This window comes from Pygocentrus nattereri, chromosome 15 (genome assembly GCF_015220715.1).
Source record: "Pygocentrus nattereri isolate fPygNat1 chromosome 15, fPygNat1.pri, whole genome shotgun sequence".
NCBI lineage: Eukaryota > Metazoa > Chordata > Actinopteri > Characiformes > Serrasalmidae > Pygocentrus > Pygocentrus nattereri.
Genome location: NC_051225.1, coordinates 137308 through 154783, shown reverse-complemented (window position 1 = coordinate 154783; position 17476 = coordinate 137308). Strand labels below are relative to the sequence as shown.

Sequence of the window (17476 nt, the reverse complement as noted above, 5' to 3'; positions counted from 1 at the left end):
TTTTCAAATTTCATTTTTCATTCACTGGTTAATGTGAAAAGGTTCAATGTAGAGAAACATTTTTGAAAGGGGTTCTAAATAGCACCAGAAAGGTTCTTCTACTGTTACAACTATGACATCTTAACCACAACAGAACCCTTTTTGGTGCTGCACAAAAACATTCTCCATCAATCTGAAAAACATTTCACCGTGCAGAGAACCACGTGCGGAATGAGTGAGAGTGGCTCACTGGCTCCACCCTGTGGCCAAACATCTGCATGTGTACAGTTTAAGGAAGACAAACTGTGAGAAATGTGTGTGTGTGTGTTCGTTCACTAGTGTGTATGTGGGTGTTTCACTGCACAGATGGGTTAAATGCGGAGGTGTGAAAACACATTTGGCAAACGGTTCTGAATTCAATTAAGAACCCACTTGTCCTGAATACCTGAGTCACATCCAGCATTGGTTCCTGGCCCTGTTCCATATTCCATACGTCACTTTTCTGCGTACAGGTGTGCAGGAGAGTCGGCAGCTTCATCCGTTTTTTTTATGCTTTTATTATTTTCGGGCAAAGAACAGCGTTTTTTTTGATAGACAGCATTTCCCCGCGTAGGAGAGCATCCGCAGAAAGGAACCGTTTCAGTATAAGAAGGATTTTAGCCATGCAGGCAGCACCAGACACCACACATCACATCATGCAACCCCACACGCAGCACCCACACATGCCGTGGACCCACCTGAGTTCCCTCAGACCAAACTCACAGAGCAAAGTGGACCTGGATCTGGAAAAACACTCTTGTATAAAGACGCAGTAAGGAGCGTAAAATCTCTCGAACGTTTTAATCAAGCTTTGATTTTCATTATAAACAGATTCTAGATGTACAAAAGCAGCTGCTCTACAGACGCGGCTGCCAATAATGCCGTTTTTCCTGCCACACGTCCGGAGCAGCAGAGCGAAGCTCTCAGTGCTGAATGCAGAATTAAAGCTACATACGTTTCTTACACAACAACAGACACGCACTGAGCACCTCATACACAATAAACAAAGTCCATCTGCCACACTGATCCACAGACGTCCCACGTAGAAATCGGTTCCTCAGTAATAGTAAACCCCAAACACAGCAGCCACACAGAACAGGCTGTCCTGCAGGAGAGCACAGAGAGAACTGAGGCTGAAGAAAAGCACACGTGAGGATGAAGTTTCTGCCTGACATTTACAGGTTTTTCCTTACGTTCATGTAAACGTCTTTGGCGCAGCTGTCGGTGTCCGCGTCCCAGAAACACCGAGACGCCATCCTGCAGACAGAGGAGGACTTACAGAGAGCAAACACAAGAAGACAAGCAGAGCAGCAGGTTCCACTGAGCTCAGATACACTACCACTGATCCTCACTCCACTGTTCACACATAATACAAATAAAAACACCACGTGTGGGATTTACATCCTTCATTAGAGCTGCAGCTGGATTTTACAATAAAACACCTTTATTACTTTATTCTACTGAAATCACTGATCACATCAAACACTACACAATGAAGCATGAGTTAGTCAGTGAGAGAAAGAGAGAGTGAATAAGGGAAAGAGTGAGTGAGTGAGTGAGTGAGTGAGTGAGTGAGTGAGTGAGTGAGTGAATAAGGGAAAGAGTGAGTGAGTGCATCAGTCAGTGAGTCAGTGAAGTAGTGAACAGGTGAGGGAGGAAGTGAGTGAACCCAGGAGAAATGAATGAGTGCACAAAAAATAAGAAGATTTATTAGGTTTTTCACGTTTGAAAAGCTGCACACAGACTCGGTGATGGTTTTAAAGGATTGTGTGTGTGTGTGTGTGTGTGTGTGTGTGTGTGTGTGTGTGTGTGTCGTACTGTACTCCTTCTCCTCGCTGTTCTCCAATAACCACCTGCACAATCAGCTTATATCGATCCAGCCCCAACTCTACAGAGAGAGAGGGAGAGAGAGACAGAGAGAGAGAGAGATACAGAGAGAGAGGGAGAGAGAAACAGAGAGAGAGGGAGAGAGAGATACAGAGAGAGAGGGAGAGAGAGACAGAGAGAGATACAGAGAGAGAGAGAGAGAGAGACAGAGAGAGAGAGAGATACAGAGAGAGAGAGAGAGAGACAGAGAGAGAGATACAGAGAGAGAGATACAGAGAGACAGGGAGAGAGAGACAGAGAGAGAGATACAGAGAGAGAGAGATACAGAGAGAGGGAGAGAGAGAGAGACAGAGAGAGAGATACAGAGAGAGAGGGAGAGAGAGACAGAGAGAGAGATACAGAGAGACAGGGAGAGAGAGACAGAGAGAGAGATACAGAGAGAGAGAGATACAGAGAGAGCATCACTAAACAGTAGCATCATCTGCTGCTGCTGGGAGGAGTGCAGGTTTAAGGTCTAGTCCAGATTTGAGTCTAAAAGCCTTTCAGCATCACTAAAACTAAACAAGCTCAGACCGTCTGTCCTCAGTGTTGATTACAGTAATAACTGCTTTATAAACTTCATAGCTGTGCAGTGAGGTCAGTTCACTGTGCAGTGAGGTCAGTTCACTGCACTGAACACAGGCATCGTTCATGTTACTGACGCCACAAACACCACTAAAGGGTCCATAGTCAGAACCGTCTGTGATTGGTCAGAAGAATGTCTCTGATTTTTCTTGATTGGTCAGAAGCCCCGCTGTGATTGGTCATATAGCTGTCCCTGATTGGTCAGAAGCTCAGCTCTAATTGGCCAGAAGGGTGTCTGTAATTGGTCAGAAGCTCTGCTATGACTGGTCATAAGCTCAGCTCTAATTGGCCATTAGCTCCACCGTGATTGCTCATATGGCTGTCCCTGCTTGGTCAGGAGCTCAGCCCCCTAATTCTGAACTGACCTTAAACCTGGATAAACAAGAAGTCTTGATGAGACAGGCTGGTTTCACCAAGCTAGTCTTAGATTTAGACTTAGACAGACTTTATTGTCAGTGTGCATTAGAACAGAATTTCGCTGCCTTGGCTCAGAATAGACCAGTAATACAATGTAGTGCATACGTAAACATGTATATCAGCAGAGTCTTCGTCTGTGTTTAAGATTGATTTTGCTCAGGTCTAGTTTTAAGCTCAGGTTCAGAGCTTCACCTTTGAGTCGGGCAGTGATGTGCGCGCTGAGTGTCTGTGCGAGGTCCGCACTCCGCTCCGAGTCGTAGGTCTCTCCGCTCAACTGTTCCCTCACCAGCTCCCGGATACAGCCGGATACAACGGCCGGCCGGAACCTCAACACATACAACACATACACAGCACAATTAACACACTTAGTGTATAGAGTGTTTTAAGTTCTGTGTGATAAACCTGTTTACATCTAAAACAGCCTCGCTGAACATCCATCACCAAGAACAGCACTCAGCACTCAGTACTCAGCCCTCAGCACTCAGCCCTCAGCACTCAGCCCTCAGCACTCAGCACTCAGCACTCAGCACTCAGCACTCAGCCCTTAGTACTCAGCCCTCAGTACTCAGCCCTCAGCACTCAGCCCTCAGCACTCAGCCCTCAGCCCTCAGTACTCAGCCCTCAGTACTCAGCCCTCAGCACTCAGCCCTCAGCACTCAGCCCTCAGCCCTCAGCCCTCAGCCCTCAGTACTCAGCACTCAATACTCAGCACTCAGCCTTTAGCCCTCAGCACTCAGCCCTCAGTACTCAGTACTCAGCCCTCAGTACTCAGCCCTCAGCACTCAGCCCTCAGCCCTCAGTACTCAGTACTCAGCCCTCAGCACTCAATACTCAGCACTCAGCCTTTAGCCCTCAGCCCTCAGCACTCAGTACTCAGCCCTCAGTACTCAGTACTCAGCCCTCAGTACTCAGCCCTCAGCACTCAGCCCTCAGCACTCAGCACTCAGCACTCAGCCCTCAGCCCTCAGCCCTTAGTACTCAGCCCTCAGTACTCTGCCCTCAGTACTCAGCCCTCAGCACTCAGTACTCAGCACTCAATACTCAGCACTCAGCCTTTAGCCCTCAGCCCTCAGCACTCAGTACTCAGCCCTCAGTACTCAGTACTCAGCCCTCAGCACTCAGCCCTCAGCACTCAGCACTCAGCACTCAGCCCTCAGCCCTCAGCCCTTAGTACTCAGCCCTCAGTACTCTGCCCTCAGCCCTCAGCCCTCAGTACTCAGCACTCAATACTCAGCACTCAGCCTTTAGCCCTCAGCACTCAGCCCTCAGTACTCAGTACTCAGCCCTCAGTACTCAGCCCTCAGCACTCAGCCCTCAGCCCTCAGTACTCAGTACTCAGCCCTCAGCACTCAATACTCAGCACTCAGCCTTTAGCCCTCAGCCCTCAGCACTCAGTACTCAGCCCTCAGTACTCAGTACTCAGCCCTCAGTACTCAGCCCTCAGCACTCAGCCCTCAGCACTCAGCACTCAGCACTCAGCCCTCAGCCCTCAGCCCTTAGTACTCAGCCCTCAGTACTCTGCCCTCAGTACTCAGCCCTCAGCACTCAGCCCTCAGCCCTCAGTACTCAGCCCTCAGCACTCAATACTCAGCACTCAGCCTTTAGCCCTCAGCACTCAGCCCTCAGTACTCAGCCCTCAGTACTCAGCCCTCAATACTCAGCCCTCAGCCCTCAGTACTCAGCCCTCAGTACTCAGCCCTCAGTACTCAGCCCTCAGCACTCAGCCCTCAGCCCTCAGCCCTCAGTACTCAGCCCTCAGCACTCAATACTCAGCACTCAGCCTTTAGCCCTCAGCACTCAGCCCTCAGTACTCAGCCCTCAGTACTCAGCCCTCAGCACTCAGCCCTCAGCCCTCAGCCCTCAGCACTCAGCACTCAGCCCTCAGCACTCAGCCCTCAGCCCTCAGCCCTCAGCACTCAGCCTTTAGCCCTCAGCCCTCAGCACTCAGTACTCAGCCCTCAGTACTCAGTACTCAGCCCTCAGTACTCAGCCCTCAGCACTCAGCCCTCAGCACTCAGCACTCAGCCCTCAGCACTCAGCACTCAGCACTCAGCCCTCAGCCCTCAGCCCTTAGTACTCAGCCCTCAGTACTCTGCCCTCAGTACTCAGCCCTCAGCACTCAGCCCTCAGCCCTCAGTACTCAGCCCTCAGCACTCAATACTCAGCACTCAGCCTTTAGCCCTCAGCACTCAGCCCTCAGTACTCAGCCCTCAGTACTCAGCCCTCAATACTCAGCCCTCAGCCCTCAGTACTCAGCCCTCAGTACTCAGCCCTCAGTACTCAGCCCTCAGCACTCAGCCCTCAGCCCTCAGCCCTCAGTACTCAGCCCTCAGCACTCAATACTCAGCACTCAGCCTTTAGCCCTCAGCACTCAGCCCTCAGTACTCAGCCCTCAGTACTCAGCCCTCAGCACTCAGCCCTCAGCCCTCAGCCCTCAGCACTCAGCACTCAGCCCTCAGCACTCAGCCCTCAGCCCTCAGCCCTCAGCACTCAGCACTCAGCCCTCAGTACTCAGCCCTCAGTACTCAGCCCTCAGCACTCAATACTCATTTACATTTACATTTACAGTATTTAGCAGACGCTCTTATCCAGAGCGACTTACAAGAAGTGCTTTGTCTGTCTAGAGAAAGTATCTTTGCTAGTTACCAGTAGCTTAGAGAAAAAGACGGTCCTGAGCTCAGATACTGCTAGAAACACAGTCTGCTAGAGACACAGCAAGGCACTCAGCCCTCAGCATTCAGCCCTCAGCATTCAGCCCTCAGCATTCAGCCCTCAGTACTCAGCCCTCAGTACTCAGCCCTCAGTACTCAGCCCTCAGTACTCAGCCCTCAGCATTCAGTCCTTAGCACTCAGCCCTCAGCATTCAGCCCTCAGTACTCAGCATGCAGCCCTCAGTACTCAGCATTCAGCCCTCAGTACTCAGCGCTCAGTACTCAGCCACAGCGGATCATCTGCCTCCATCTTGCCCTATCCACTGCCTCCTCTACTTTCACACCAACCATCTCCATATCCACCTTCACTACATCCATAAACCTTCTCTGAGGTCTACCTCTTCTCCTTCTACCCGGCAGCTCCATCTCCAACATTCTTTGCCCGATATATCCACTATTCCTCCTCAACACATGTCCAAACCATCTCAACCTGGCCTCTCTGGCTTTATCTCCAAACTGCTCCACCTTCACCGTCCCTCTGATCTGCTCATTTCTAATCTTGTCCATCCTTGTCACTCCCAACAAAAATCTCAGCATCTTCATCTCCGCCACCTCCAGCTCAGCCTCCTGTCTTTTAGACAGAGCCACAGTCTCCAAACCAAACATCATAGCAGGACGCACTGCTGTCTTGTAGACCTTCCCTTTCACTCTTGCTGCTATCCTTCTGTCACACATCAGCCCTGACACCCGTCTCCACCCACTCCATCCTGCCTGCACCCTCTTCTTCACCTCTTTTCTACACTGTCCATTGCTCTGGATGGTTGACCCAAGATATTTGAAGTCATCCACCTTTACCACCTCTACTCCTTGCATCTTCACCTTTCCACCTGCCTCCCTCTCATTCACACACATGTATTCCGTCTTATCTCTACTGACCTTCATTCCTCTCCTCTCCAGTGCAAACCTCCACCTCTCCAGATTCTCTTCCACCTGCTCTCTACTCTCACCACAGATTACAATGTCATCTGCAAACATCATGGTCCATGGAGCCTCCTGCCTGACCTCATCTGTCAACCTGTCCATCACTATTGCAAACAAGAAGGGGCTCAAAGCTGATCCCTGATGTAACCCCACCTTCACCTTGAAACCATTTGTCACTCCGACTGCACACCTCACCACTGTCTCACTATCCTCATACATGTCCTGCACCACCCTAACATACTTTTCAGCTACACCTGACTTCCTCATACAGTACCACCTCCTCTCTCTCGTTTTCCTCATTCATTAGTTCTTCAAAGTCCTCCTTCCATCTACTCAACACTCTCTGTTCACTCACTAGTGCATTTCCCTCTCTATCCTTTATCAGCCTAACCTGCTATACATCCTTTCCAGCTCTATCTCTCTGTTTAGCCAAACGATAGAAGTCCTTTACTCCTTCTTTACTGTCCAGCCTCTCATACAGCTCATCATAGGCCTGAGCCTTTGCCTTTGCCACCATTCTTTTCGCTATGCAACCAGCCTCACAGCACTCCTGCCTACTTCCTTCATCTCTCTGGTTATCCCACTTTTTCTTAACTGCCTTCTTCTTCTGAATACTCTCCTGGACTTCCTCATTCCACCACCAACTTTCCTTGTCTTCTTTCCTCTGACCAGACGAAACACCCAACACACTCTTGCCAGTTTCTCTCACCACCTTGGCTGTAGTTTCCCAGTCCTCAGGTAGCTCCTCACTGCCCCCAAGGGCCTGTTGCAATTTTTCCCTGAACTGCCTGCAACCATCCTCCTCCTTCAGCTTCCACCATCTAATCTTTGGCTCTGTCTTCACTCTCTTCCTCTTCTTTGTTTCTAACCTCATTCTACAGACAACCACCCTATGCTGCCTTGCTACACTTTCCCCTGGCACCGCTTTACAATCTCCAATCTCCTTTAGGTGGCATCTCCTGCTAAGGATATAATCCACCTGTGTGCACCTCCCTCCACTCTTGTATGTCACCCTGTGTTCTTCCCTCTTCTGAAAATACGTGTTCACCACAGTCGTTTCCATTCTCTCTGCAAAATCTACAACCATCTGACCTTCCGCATTTCTGTCTTTCACACCATACATACCCAGCACCTCTTCATCCCCTCTGTTCCCTTCACCAACATGTCCATTGAAGTCTGCACCAATCACCAATCTCTCCTCTCTAGGGACACCATCTACCACTTCATCCATCTTACTCCAAAATTCAGTCTGGCTTCAATAAATCATAAAGGAAGAAACTGACTTTTTAATCGGAATTTCCCGGTCCACCTTAAAAGATCATCTGCTGCCCATTTAAGGAGGAACGCGAAATTCCGATCAGAAAGGTGGCGAACTTCAGCTTTACCTTAGCAGTATCATTAATACAGCATATAAATACTTATAAAATGATTTCGGTTGTTTATTACACATTAGTAACCTAATCTGGGGGCTTTAGTGACCAAAGCTTATTCAGAGCGGAGCTACAGTAGCTTAGTTAGCTTAGCGCTGTTAGCCGCTGCGCTAAAAAAAGAGACTAAGCGGCTCAAGCAGCGCCTTTAAAGTCTCTCAGCGGGCTGGAAGAAGCCCTGCAGACCTGCCCCGCCTGTACCGCGCCGCACCTGGGCAGGTACTCGGTGTGGGTGTGAGTGGTACCGGTGCTGCTGGCTCGGCCTGATGCTGTGTGTGTTCGCCGCCACCTCCATTACCGACTAAAGCCACTGTTACCATGACAGCGCCCGCGGCGTGACGTCAGGCTCATAGCCAATCAGCTGTCCCCGTCCCCGTCTGACCAATGAAACTCCAGCTCACGCTCACCGCCGTGTTTCTGCGCTTTATTTTATTCTGTCAATGTTTTTATTTATTGTGAATTTTCTATGTTTGAGTTTTTCAAGATGTTAAAACTTTGTGTTGTTTATTTTCAGATTTAGTTCAAAACAACGTCCTATATGAACCAGTCACACTATAAACCCTGAGCACAGGTAACATTTGTTTTATTTAAATTATTTAAATTTTGTAGTCTTTTGTATGTATTTAAATGTTAGCTGTTGATGTGATGTCTGTATATGTATGTATCTATACTTATATACACTCAGATCAGAGGTGCACATCTCCGGTCCCGGAGGGCCGCTGTCCAGTTTGGTGGTTTACCTGCTCCCACACACCTGATTACACTTATCTGTTAATTGCCAAGTTAGGTAGGTGTGTTTGAGCAGGGAAACCTCCAAACCATGCTGGACACCGGCCCTCCAGGACCGTAGCTATATATATATATATATATACATATATATATATATATATATATATATATATATATATATATATATATATATATATATATATACACATTATATTTACACTATATTTCCAAAAGTTTTCACTCACCCATCTAAATCATTGAATTCAGGTGTTCCAGTCACTTCCATGGCCACAGGTGTATAAAGCCGAGCCCCTAGGCCTGCAGACTGCTTCTACAGACATTAGTGAAAGAATGGGTCGCTCTCAGGAGCTCAGTGAATTCCAGCGTGGTACCGTGATCGGACGCCACCTGTGCAGCAAGTCCAGTCGTGAAATTTCCTCACTACTAAATATTCCACAGTCCACTGTCAGTGGGATTATAACAAAGTGGAAGCGATTGGGAACGACAGCAACTCAGCCACGAAGTCACTGGAACATAAATATTTTATCTTAAAACGTCCCCAGAACAGTTAGATTCAGAGCTGCTGTTCAGCTTTTAACCAGCAGGTGTCAGTAAAGAGATCTAGTTTTAAAAGCTTCACTAATGGAATCTCACCTAACAGCAAGAAACCCTGAGCGGAACTGATCTGAGACTCTAAAGGGAGCCCATCCTCCTCTGGAACAGACCGCATAGCTAAGAATAACACAAGCAACATGAGCAGAGAACAAGATTTCACCATTAGGATAAAACACATAAAGGGGGAAACAGGTGAAGCTACAGCTCTGATTGAATAATCGAGTCTGCATCATCAGTTCAAGCAGTTCATCCCCAAACCCGCAGGAAAAACAACAAATATCAAACAGAAAAACTGCGGAAACTTCGTTTCAGGTGCACAGATTCTTCCAGTAAAGGACTGCAGTGTAATAATCTGACTAAAACAGACATTTGAAGTGTGTAAGACGTTGGAGTGACACAGTTATCAGCCTAGCTAATAAAATAATAAAATAAGCAGTCAGGCCTGTTTTAAGCAGAACCCAGTTCTAACTTAATCAGTACTGGTTCCGTTCACAGTCGCTCTTTCAAACTCAAACTTTAACGGAAGCTTATGGATGAGCCCGAGATGTGGCTAACAGCTAGGTTGATGTTGATCAAGGTCTCACAATTGATTGTAGTTAACAGACTTATATTAATGTGCTATTACGATGATTATAAGATGGTTAATACCAGATCTTGATACTTCGTGGCCCAGCACTGCTGCCAGGTAGCTTTCTAGTTTGTGAATTTAGTCCATCAGACTAGCTGGAGTTAGCCCAGTCACCCCAGCAGAGGATGTTCTGAGGCAGGTAAGATAGCACTGATGGTAACTTATGTTATTTTTCATTCACATGTTTGAAACCAGTCTCGGATAATCTGAGTAACTGCCCTGCTGTAAAAGGTAGAGGAACCATTAAAAGGTTCTGCTGGTTCCTGGTGGTGCCCAGTAGTCAGTAATGGTGTTCTGACTTTCCCTAATGGGTTGGTATAACAGTATAAGCAGTTCTGATTTCAGAAGTGCTGGATGGCTTCCTAGTGGAATATAAAGGTGTCCTACAGGAAACTATTGGTCTCTAATGCTAACCATTAAACCACTAGGTTTTATTCATAGGTGTTCTAATGGGCTTTTTTAGGAGGGTGTTAAATCTAACAGCTAACTAAAATAACTAACTATCCTAAATTAACATAGCAGGGTTTGCTGAAAAGAATGGGGGACCTGGCTTGTCACAGTTATTTGAAATGATCTATGATTTATGTCGACTGCTATCATTTCTCCATGTTATATTACAAAATGAGATATTGCACAATGAGATATTTCACAGTGAGATATTTAACAGTGAGATATTTCATAGTGAGATATTTCACAATGAGATATTTAACAGTGAGATATTTAACAGTGAGGTATTTCACAGTGACATATTTCACAATGAGATATTTAACAGTGAGATATTTAACAGTGAGATATTTCACAGTGACATATTTCACAATGAGATATTTCACAATGAGATATTTCACAATGAGATATTTAATAGTGAGATATTTCACAATGAGATGTTTCACAGTGAGATTTTTCACAATGAGATATTTCAGAGTGAGTTATTTAACAGTGAGATATTTCACAATGAGATGTTTCACAGTGAGATATTTCACAGTGAGATATTTCACAGTGAGATATTTCACAATGAGATATTTCACAGTGAGATTTTTCACAATGAGATATTTCAGAGTGAGTTATTTAACAGTGAGATATTTCACAATGAGATGTTTCACAGTGAGATATTTCACAGTGAGATATTTCACAATGAGATATTTCACAGTGAGATTTTTCACAATGAGATATTTCAGAGTGAGTTATTTAACAGTGAGATATTTCACAATGAGATATTTCACAATGAGATATTTCAATGTGAGATATTTCACAATGAGATATTTAACAGTGAGATATTTAACAGTGAGATATTTCACAGTGAGATATTTAACAGTGAGATATTTCACAGTGAGATATTTCACAGTGACATATTTCACAATGAAATATTTCACAATGAGATATTTCACAGTGAGATATTTCACAATGAGATATTTCACAGTGAGATATTTCACAGTGACATATTTCACAATGAGATATTTCACAGTGAGATATTTTATAATGAGATATTTCACAGTGAGATATTTCACAGTGAGATATTTCACAATGAGATATTTCACAGTGAGATATTTAACAGTGAGATATTTCACAGTGAGATATTTCACAATGAGATATTTAACATTGAGATATTTAACAGTGAGATATTTAACAGTGAGATATTTCAGAGTGAGTTATTTAACAGTGAGATATTTCACAATGAGATGTTTCACAGTGAGATATTTCACAGTGAGATATTTCACAGTGAGATATTTCACAATGAGATATTTCACAGTGAGATTTTTCACAATGAGATATTTCAGAGTGAGTTATTTAACAGTGAGATATTTCACAATGAGATGTTTCACAGTGAGATATTTCACAGTGAGATATTTCACAATGAGATATTTCACAGTGAGATATTTAACAGTGAGATATTTCACAGTGAGATATTTCACAATGAGATATTTCACAGTGAGCTATTTAATAGTGAGATATTTTACAATGAGATGTTTCACAGTGAGATTTTTCACAATGAGATATTTCAGAGTGAGTTATTTAACAGTGAGATGTTTCACAGTGAGATATTTCACAATGAGATATTTCACAATGAGATATTTCACAGTGAGATTTTTCACAATGAGATATTTCAGAGTGAGTTATTTAACAGTGAGATATTTCACAATGAGATGTTTCACAGTGAGATATTTCACAATGAGATATTTCACAATGCGATATTTCAATGTGAGATATTTCACAATGAGATATTTAACAGTGAGATATTTAACAGTGAGATATTTCACAGTGAGATATTTAACAGTGAGATATTTCACAGTGAGATATTTCACAGTGACATATTTCACAATGAGATATTTCACAATGAGGTATTTCACAGTGAGATATTTCACAGTGACATATTTCACAATGAGATATTTCAGTGAGATATTTCACAATGAGATATTTCACAGTGAGATATTTCACAGTGACATATTTCACAATGAGATATTTCACAGTGAGATATTTTATAATGAGATATTTCACAGTGAGATATTTGACAATGAGATATTTCACAGTGAGATATTTCACAGTGAGATATTTCACAATGAGATATTTCACAGTGAGATATTTAACAGTGAGATATTTCACAGTGAGATATTTAACAGTGAGATATTTAACAGTGAGATATTTAACAGAGACATATTTCACAATGAGATATTTCACAATGAGATATTTCAACGTGAGATATTTCACAGTGAGATATTTAATAGTGAGATATTTCACAGTGAGTCTAAATGTTTATGAGGCCGCAGCATGAAATGATGATGAACGTCGAGTTGGAAGCCGCATGAATTCCGATCAGGCTGTCAAGAGCGAATCGCATTCCTGGAGATTGGATACATATCGGACTTCAGTGCCGCACATGAAAGCATCTGATGTTGGAATGACGATGTCAGATTCAGTGTGTTTATCTGTTCACTCTGACACACAGACACACACCTGTGTCACACATGAAGAAGAAATCGGATCTGGGCCACTTGGACCTGCGGAGTGAACAAAGTCTTTTATTTACTGAAGTCCAGCAGCGTCTGATGCTCAGAGATTAAAGCTCGAGTGTGAGAGACGCTCATACAAGACAAACGACTTTCAGGCGGAAAACTGCATTCAGTATCACTTTTACGAGGCTGTAGTCGGCTTCCTGTTCACCAGCTCCTTAAATGGTGTCGCTGGTCAGAGGCGCCAGCATGTAAACTTAGTTTAGTGTGCTTCAGTTGTTAAATACAGGTCTTTTTGAGTGAAGGGGCATCCAGAATAATACACCACACATGACCACACATAAAACACAGTGAAATACAGAAACCAACAGTAATCTTAATTTTTGCCCATAACACACACTACTAACGTGTAAACCACAAAATTATTATTCTACTTATTTATTTATTTACTTACTTACTTACTTTTGATTTTATAGTAAATTTTTGTGAAGTTAAGTTAATCCACTGTGCTCTTTAGTGTTCTTCTCTTCAGTTCTAAATTGTTAGTGATTTGATAAAAAAAAAAGAACAGAACAAAACAAGAGGAGAAGCATCTGATTAGACTGTGTGATGGAAAGAGTAGCAGATCGCAGGGAAACTCAGGGAAAAACCCCTTAAACCCCTTAAAATCTCAAGCTTATTACACACTAAGCCTCATTATTCAGTAACTACAAGGACTTCAGCACAAACTGGCTGAGCTGCTCTTAGACTATAGAAGTGTGTAATGAAACTGCTGGTGAGTTCTGGACATTTCAGAGTCGTTAAACTAAGCGTTAACTAAACGGAAAAGCTTGAGTCGGATAACTCGAGACCACAGTGTAATCAGTTACCTCATGGTTTAAAGCTGAGCCGTGGTGTCGTGTTTACAGTGAGGCAGCTTTAACTTTTAACGCCTACGTCTGTGCATGTGTGAACTGATGGGGCTCCTGGGGGTCTCTGTGGTTAAAGCAGGAAACCAGATGCCCCCCATATTCCAGACAACCTCAGAAACCACACATACACACACACACACACACACACACATTGATATACAATATGACTCATTTAACAGAGAAATTATTGATTATGGTGTTAGTTGTGTAACTTTTCAGTGTTTAAAGCTGCTGTGGGACAGACTGTTAGTATCACTGTGACCAAAAGCTGCTTTACAGTAAGAGAATATTTATTAAATCTTTACATTAATCAGAACTTTGCTGTGGCGACTAAGGCTGGGCATCGTTTGAACTTTTTTGTTCATGAGACCGATCCAACACCTTGAACTCAGTACTGATACCAAAATGATCATTATGTTATTTATTCATAGCCTCTTAAGCCCCTCGGCACCACCGGTGGTTCCAAACCACACTCCAACATGTTCTCCATAATGTTCATATTCCATAAGCTCCATTCAGAAGCTGGGCGTCGTGTGATGCTGTAGCTCTTCTCTCCAGTCTAATAGACGGTGATGTCATTTTAAACCCTTATAATAAAAGAAGCTGAACTCAGTTTGTTTTTCTACTGAAAGTCGACCTGTTTTTCCCCAAATCTGGGCTCTAAACTATAAACAGACGGCGTCTCTTCAGTGATCTGCTCTGGAAACATCACTTTTAGAGAACAACACAAAGAGCGGCAGAGATTTCTGGCTTTCAGCAGTAAATTGTGAGCGTGAAGTGAAATGTGGAGATCATAAAACATACGTTCTGTTAATCTGAGGGGCTTTTACAAAATAAAATAAATAAATAAATTACATTTATTTCATGCAGTCACTGAATTATGCCTTATGATTTCGTCATGGAAATTCTGACTTCAAATTTCAAAACAAACCAAAATATAGCCTGGAGCTTAAGAGGTTAAATAATCACTATATAATTACTCATTTCCTTGTAATTAGCCGCTGTCATTCAGTCCAGTTGTTGAAAATTCACGTAAATGTACTTATTTTATACTTTATATTTTATAGTTTGCGTGATGTAAACTTATACTTTCTTTAACTTAAAGGTTGAATGTATTTAACTTGGTGTATAACTTCAAGCACTTTAAATTAATTTGAGGCACCGAGTTGCCTCTAATATTTTGAGTAAACTAATCTGTGTGTATAGGAGTCAGAAAAATCACAATTAGATATTTTCCCTAAATGTTTTCAACCCCAGTAGTGAATGTTAATGATAAATTTAATGACAACTCTGCCACGTTTTCACCCCCCAACTAACTTCACAGCTGTGATGAAAGAAGAGGACGAGCACATTAGATGGAGAAACACTGCAGAAAGCTCTGACCTACAACGTGAAAATGAAACGCCATAGATGATGGAGATTAGATGATCCGTGAGACTGATTGAGTGAGGTTATAGTTCTGCTGGTTTTAGTTCCGAATGTGAACATGTTCTCCACACTGATAAACGCTCTGGACTGACGTTCGTGCTGCTCTCCTCAGAGATAAATCCCAACTGCTTCATCAGATTTGATGTGTTATCTGACTTTGCAGCTGCTACCTGAAAGCTTTTTTGCACGAGGGACTTTTGTCACCTATGAGTAACCAACAGAACACCCGCAGTTTCTTATTTCATAAACAATTCTAATAATTATTTATGACTTTATTTTCACTAAAGTATCAAAAACAGGCACTGTTATTGGTGCTCTGTAGTACAGAGATGTTTGGGTGGGTGCCTTAACCTCAGTGGTCACCATCGTGGTCCCCCTGACAAAATGAGGCAGCGCTGGGAGAAGCTTCAAGGCAGAAGTGAATATTAGTGTTATACAGTGATATTAGGCAGAAAATAAGTGAGTTCTATTCAATAATCAATAAATATGAATCCTCTCAGGTTGACAATGTCATGTGCAACATCAAAGGACATTGAGCATAAAAGAATATGTCTCTGGAGCACCACATGCTGGACACTTACTGTCCTCTTTTCCCAGGTAGAGGCTGTGTTCCTGACTGGTCGATCAATCAGAAGCTGTGTTCTTGACTCGTCAACCAATCAGAAGCTGTGTTCCTGATTCATTGAGCAATCAGAGGCTGTGTTTCCAACTCAGTCAAGGAGAAGCTGTGTTCCTGACTCGTCGACCAATCAGAGGCTGTGTTCCTGACTTGTCAATCAATCAGAGGCTGTGTTTCCGACTCTATCAAGCAGAAGCTGTATTCCTGACCCACTGAACAATCAGAAGCTGTGTTCCTGACTCATTGACCAATCAGAAGCTGTGTTCCTGACTGGTTGACTAATCAGAGGCTGTGTTTCCGACTGAATCAAGCAGAAGCTGTGTTCCTGACTGGTCGACCAATCAGAGGCTGTGTTTCCGACTCTATCAAGCAGAAGCTGTGTTCCTGACTGGTCGACCAATTTAGAGGCTGTGTTTCTGACAATCAAGCAGAAGCTGTGTTCCTGACTCATTGACCAATCAGAAGCTGTGTTTCCGACTGAATCAAGCAGAAGCTGTGTTCCTGACTGGTCGACCAATCAGAGGCTGTGTTTCCGACTCTATCAAGCAGAAGCTGTGTTCCTGACTGGTCGACCAATTTAGAGGCTGTGTTTCTGACAATCAATCAGAAACTGTGTTCCTGACTCATTGACCAATCAGAAGCTGTGTTTCTGACTGAATCAAGCAGAAGCTGTGTTCCTGACTGGTCGACCAGTCAGAGGCTGTGTTTCTAACAATCAAGCAGAAGCTGTCTTCCTGAATCATCGACCAATCAGAGGCTGTGATTCCGACTGAATCAAGCAGAAGCTGTGTTCCTGACTGGTCGACCAATCAGAGGCTGTGTCCATCCATCCATCCATCCATCCATCCATCCATCCATCCATCCATCCATCATCTTCCGCTTCTCCGGGGTTCGGGTCGCGGTGGCAGCATCCTAAGCAATGAGGCCCAGACCTCCCTTTCCCCAGCCACCTCCACTAGCTCCCTAGGGGGGATTCCGAGGCGTTCCCAGGCCAGCTGGGCGATATAGTCACGCCAGCATGTCCTGGATCTTCCCCGGGGTCTCCTCCTGGGTGGACTTGCCTGTGACACCTCCCAATTGAGGCCTCTAGGAGGCATCCTAACCAGATGCCCGAACCACCTCAGCTGGCTCCTCTCGATGTGGAGAAGCAGCGGCTCTACTCCGAGTCCCTCCCGGATGACCGAACTTCACACCCTATCTCTAAGGGAGAGTCCAGACACCCTGCGGAGGAAACTCATTTCGGCCGCTTGTATTCGCAATCTCGTTCTTTCGGTCATTACCCAAACCTCATGACCATAGGTGAGGGTAGGAACGTAGATCGACCGGTAAATCGAGAGCCTTGCCTTATGGCTCAGCTCTTTCTTTACCACAACAGACCGATAAAGAGCCCGCATCACTGCTGACCTAGCACCAATCTGCCTGTCAATCTCCCGCTCCCTTGTACCGTCACTCATGAACAAGACCCCGAGATACTTAAACTCCTCCACTTGAGGCAAGAGCTCATCCCCGACACAGAGAGGGCTCTCCACCCTTTCCCACCTGAGAACCATGGCCTCAGATTTGGAGGTACTGATCCTCATCCCGGCTGCTTAACTCTCGGCTGCAAACCAATCCAGCGAAAGCTGAAGTTCACGGCCTGATGTCCCCAATAGGACC

The 17476-nt window shown here is 44.4% G+C and overlaps 1 protein-coding gene across 1 annotated transcript; it reads right to left on the bottom strand.

Annotated features, from left to right (window-relative positions):
* Positions 1-791: 791 nt before the first annotated feature.
* On the bottom strand, positions 792-8288 carry dynlt2b (dynein light chain Tctex-type 2B). Its single transcript, XM_017681888.1, has 5 exons — positions 8191-8288; positions 3079-3212; positions 1837-1906; positions 1212-1275; positions 792-1123 (listed from the first exon to the last, which is right to left on the bottom strand). The coding sequence occupies exons 1-5, from the start codon at positions 8238-8240 to the stop codon at positions 1076-1078; spliced, it is 366 nt and encodes a 121-aa protein (XP_017537377.1). The 5' UTR covers positions 8241-8288; the 3' UTR covers positions 792-1075.
* Between the last annotated feature and the right edge of the window lie 9188 nt (positions 8289-17476).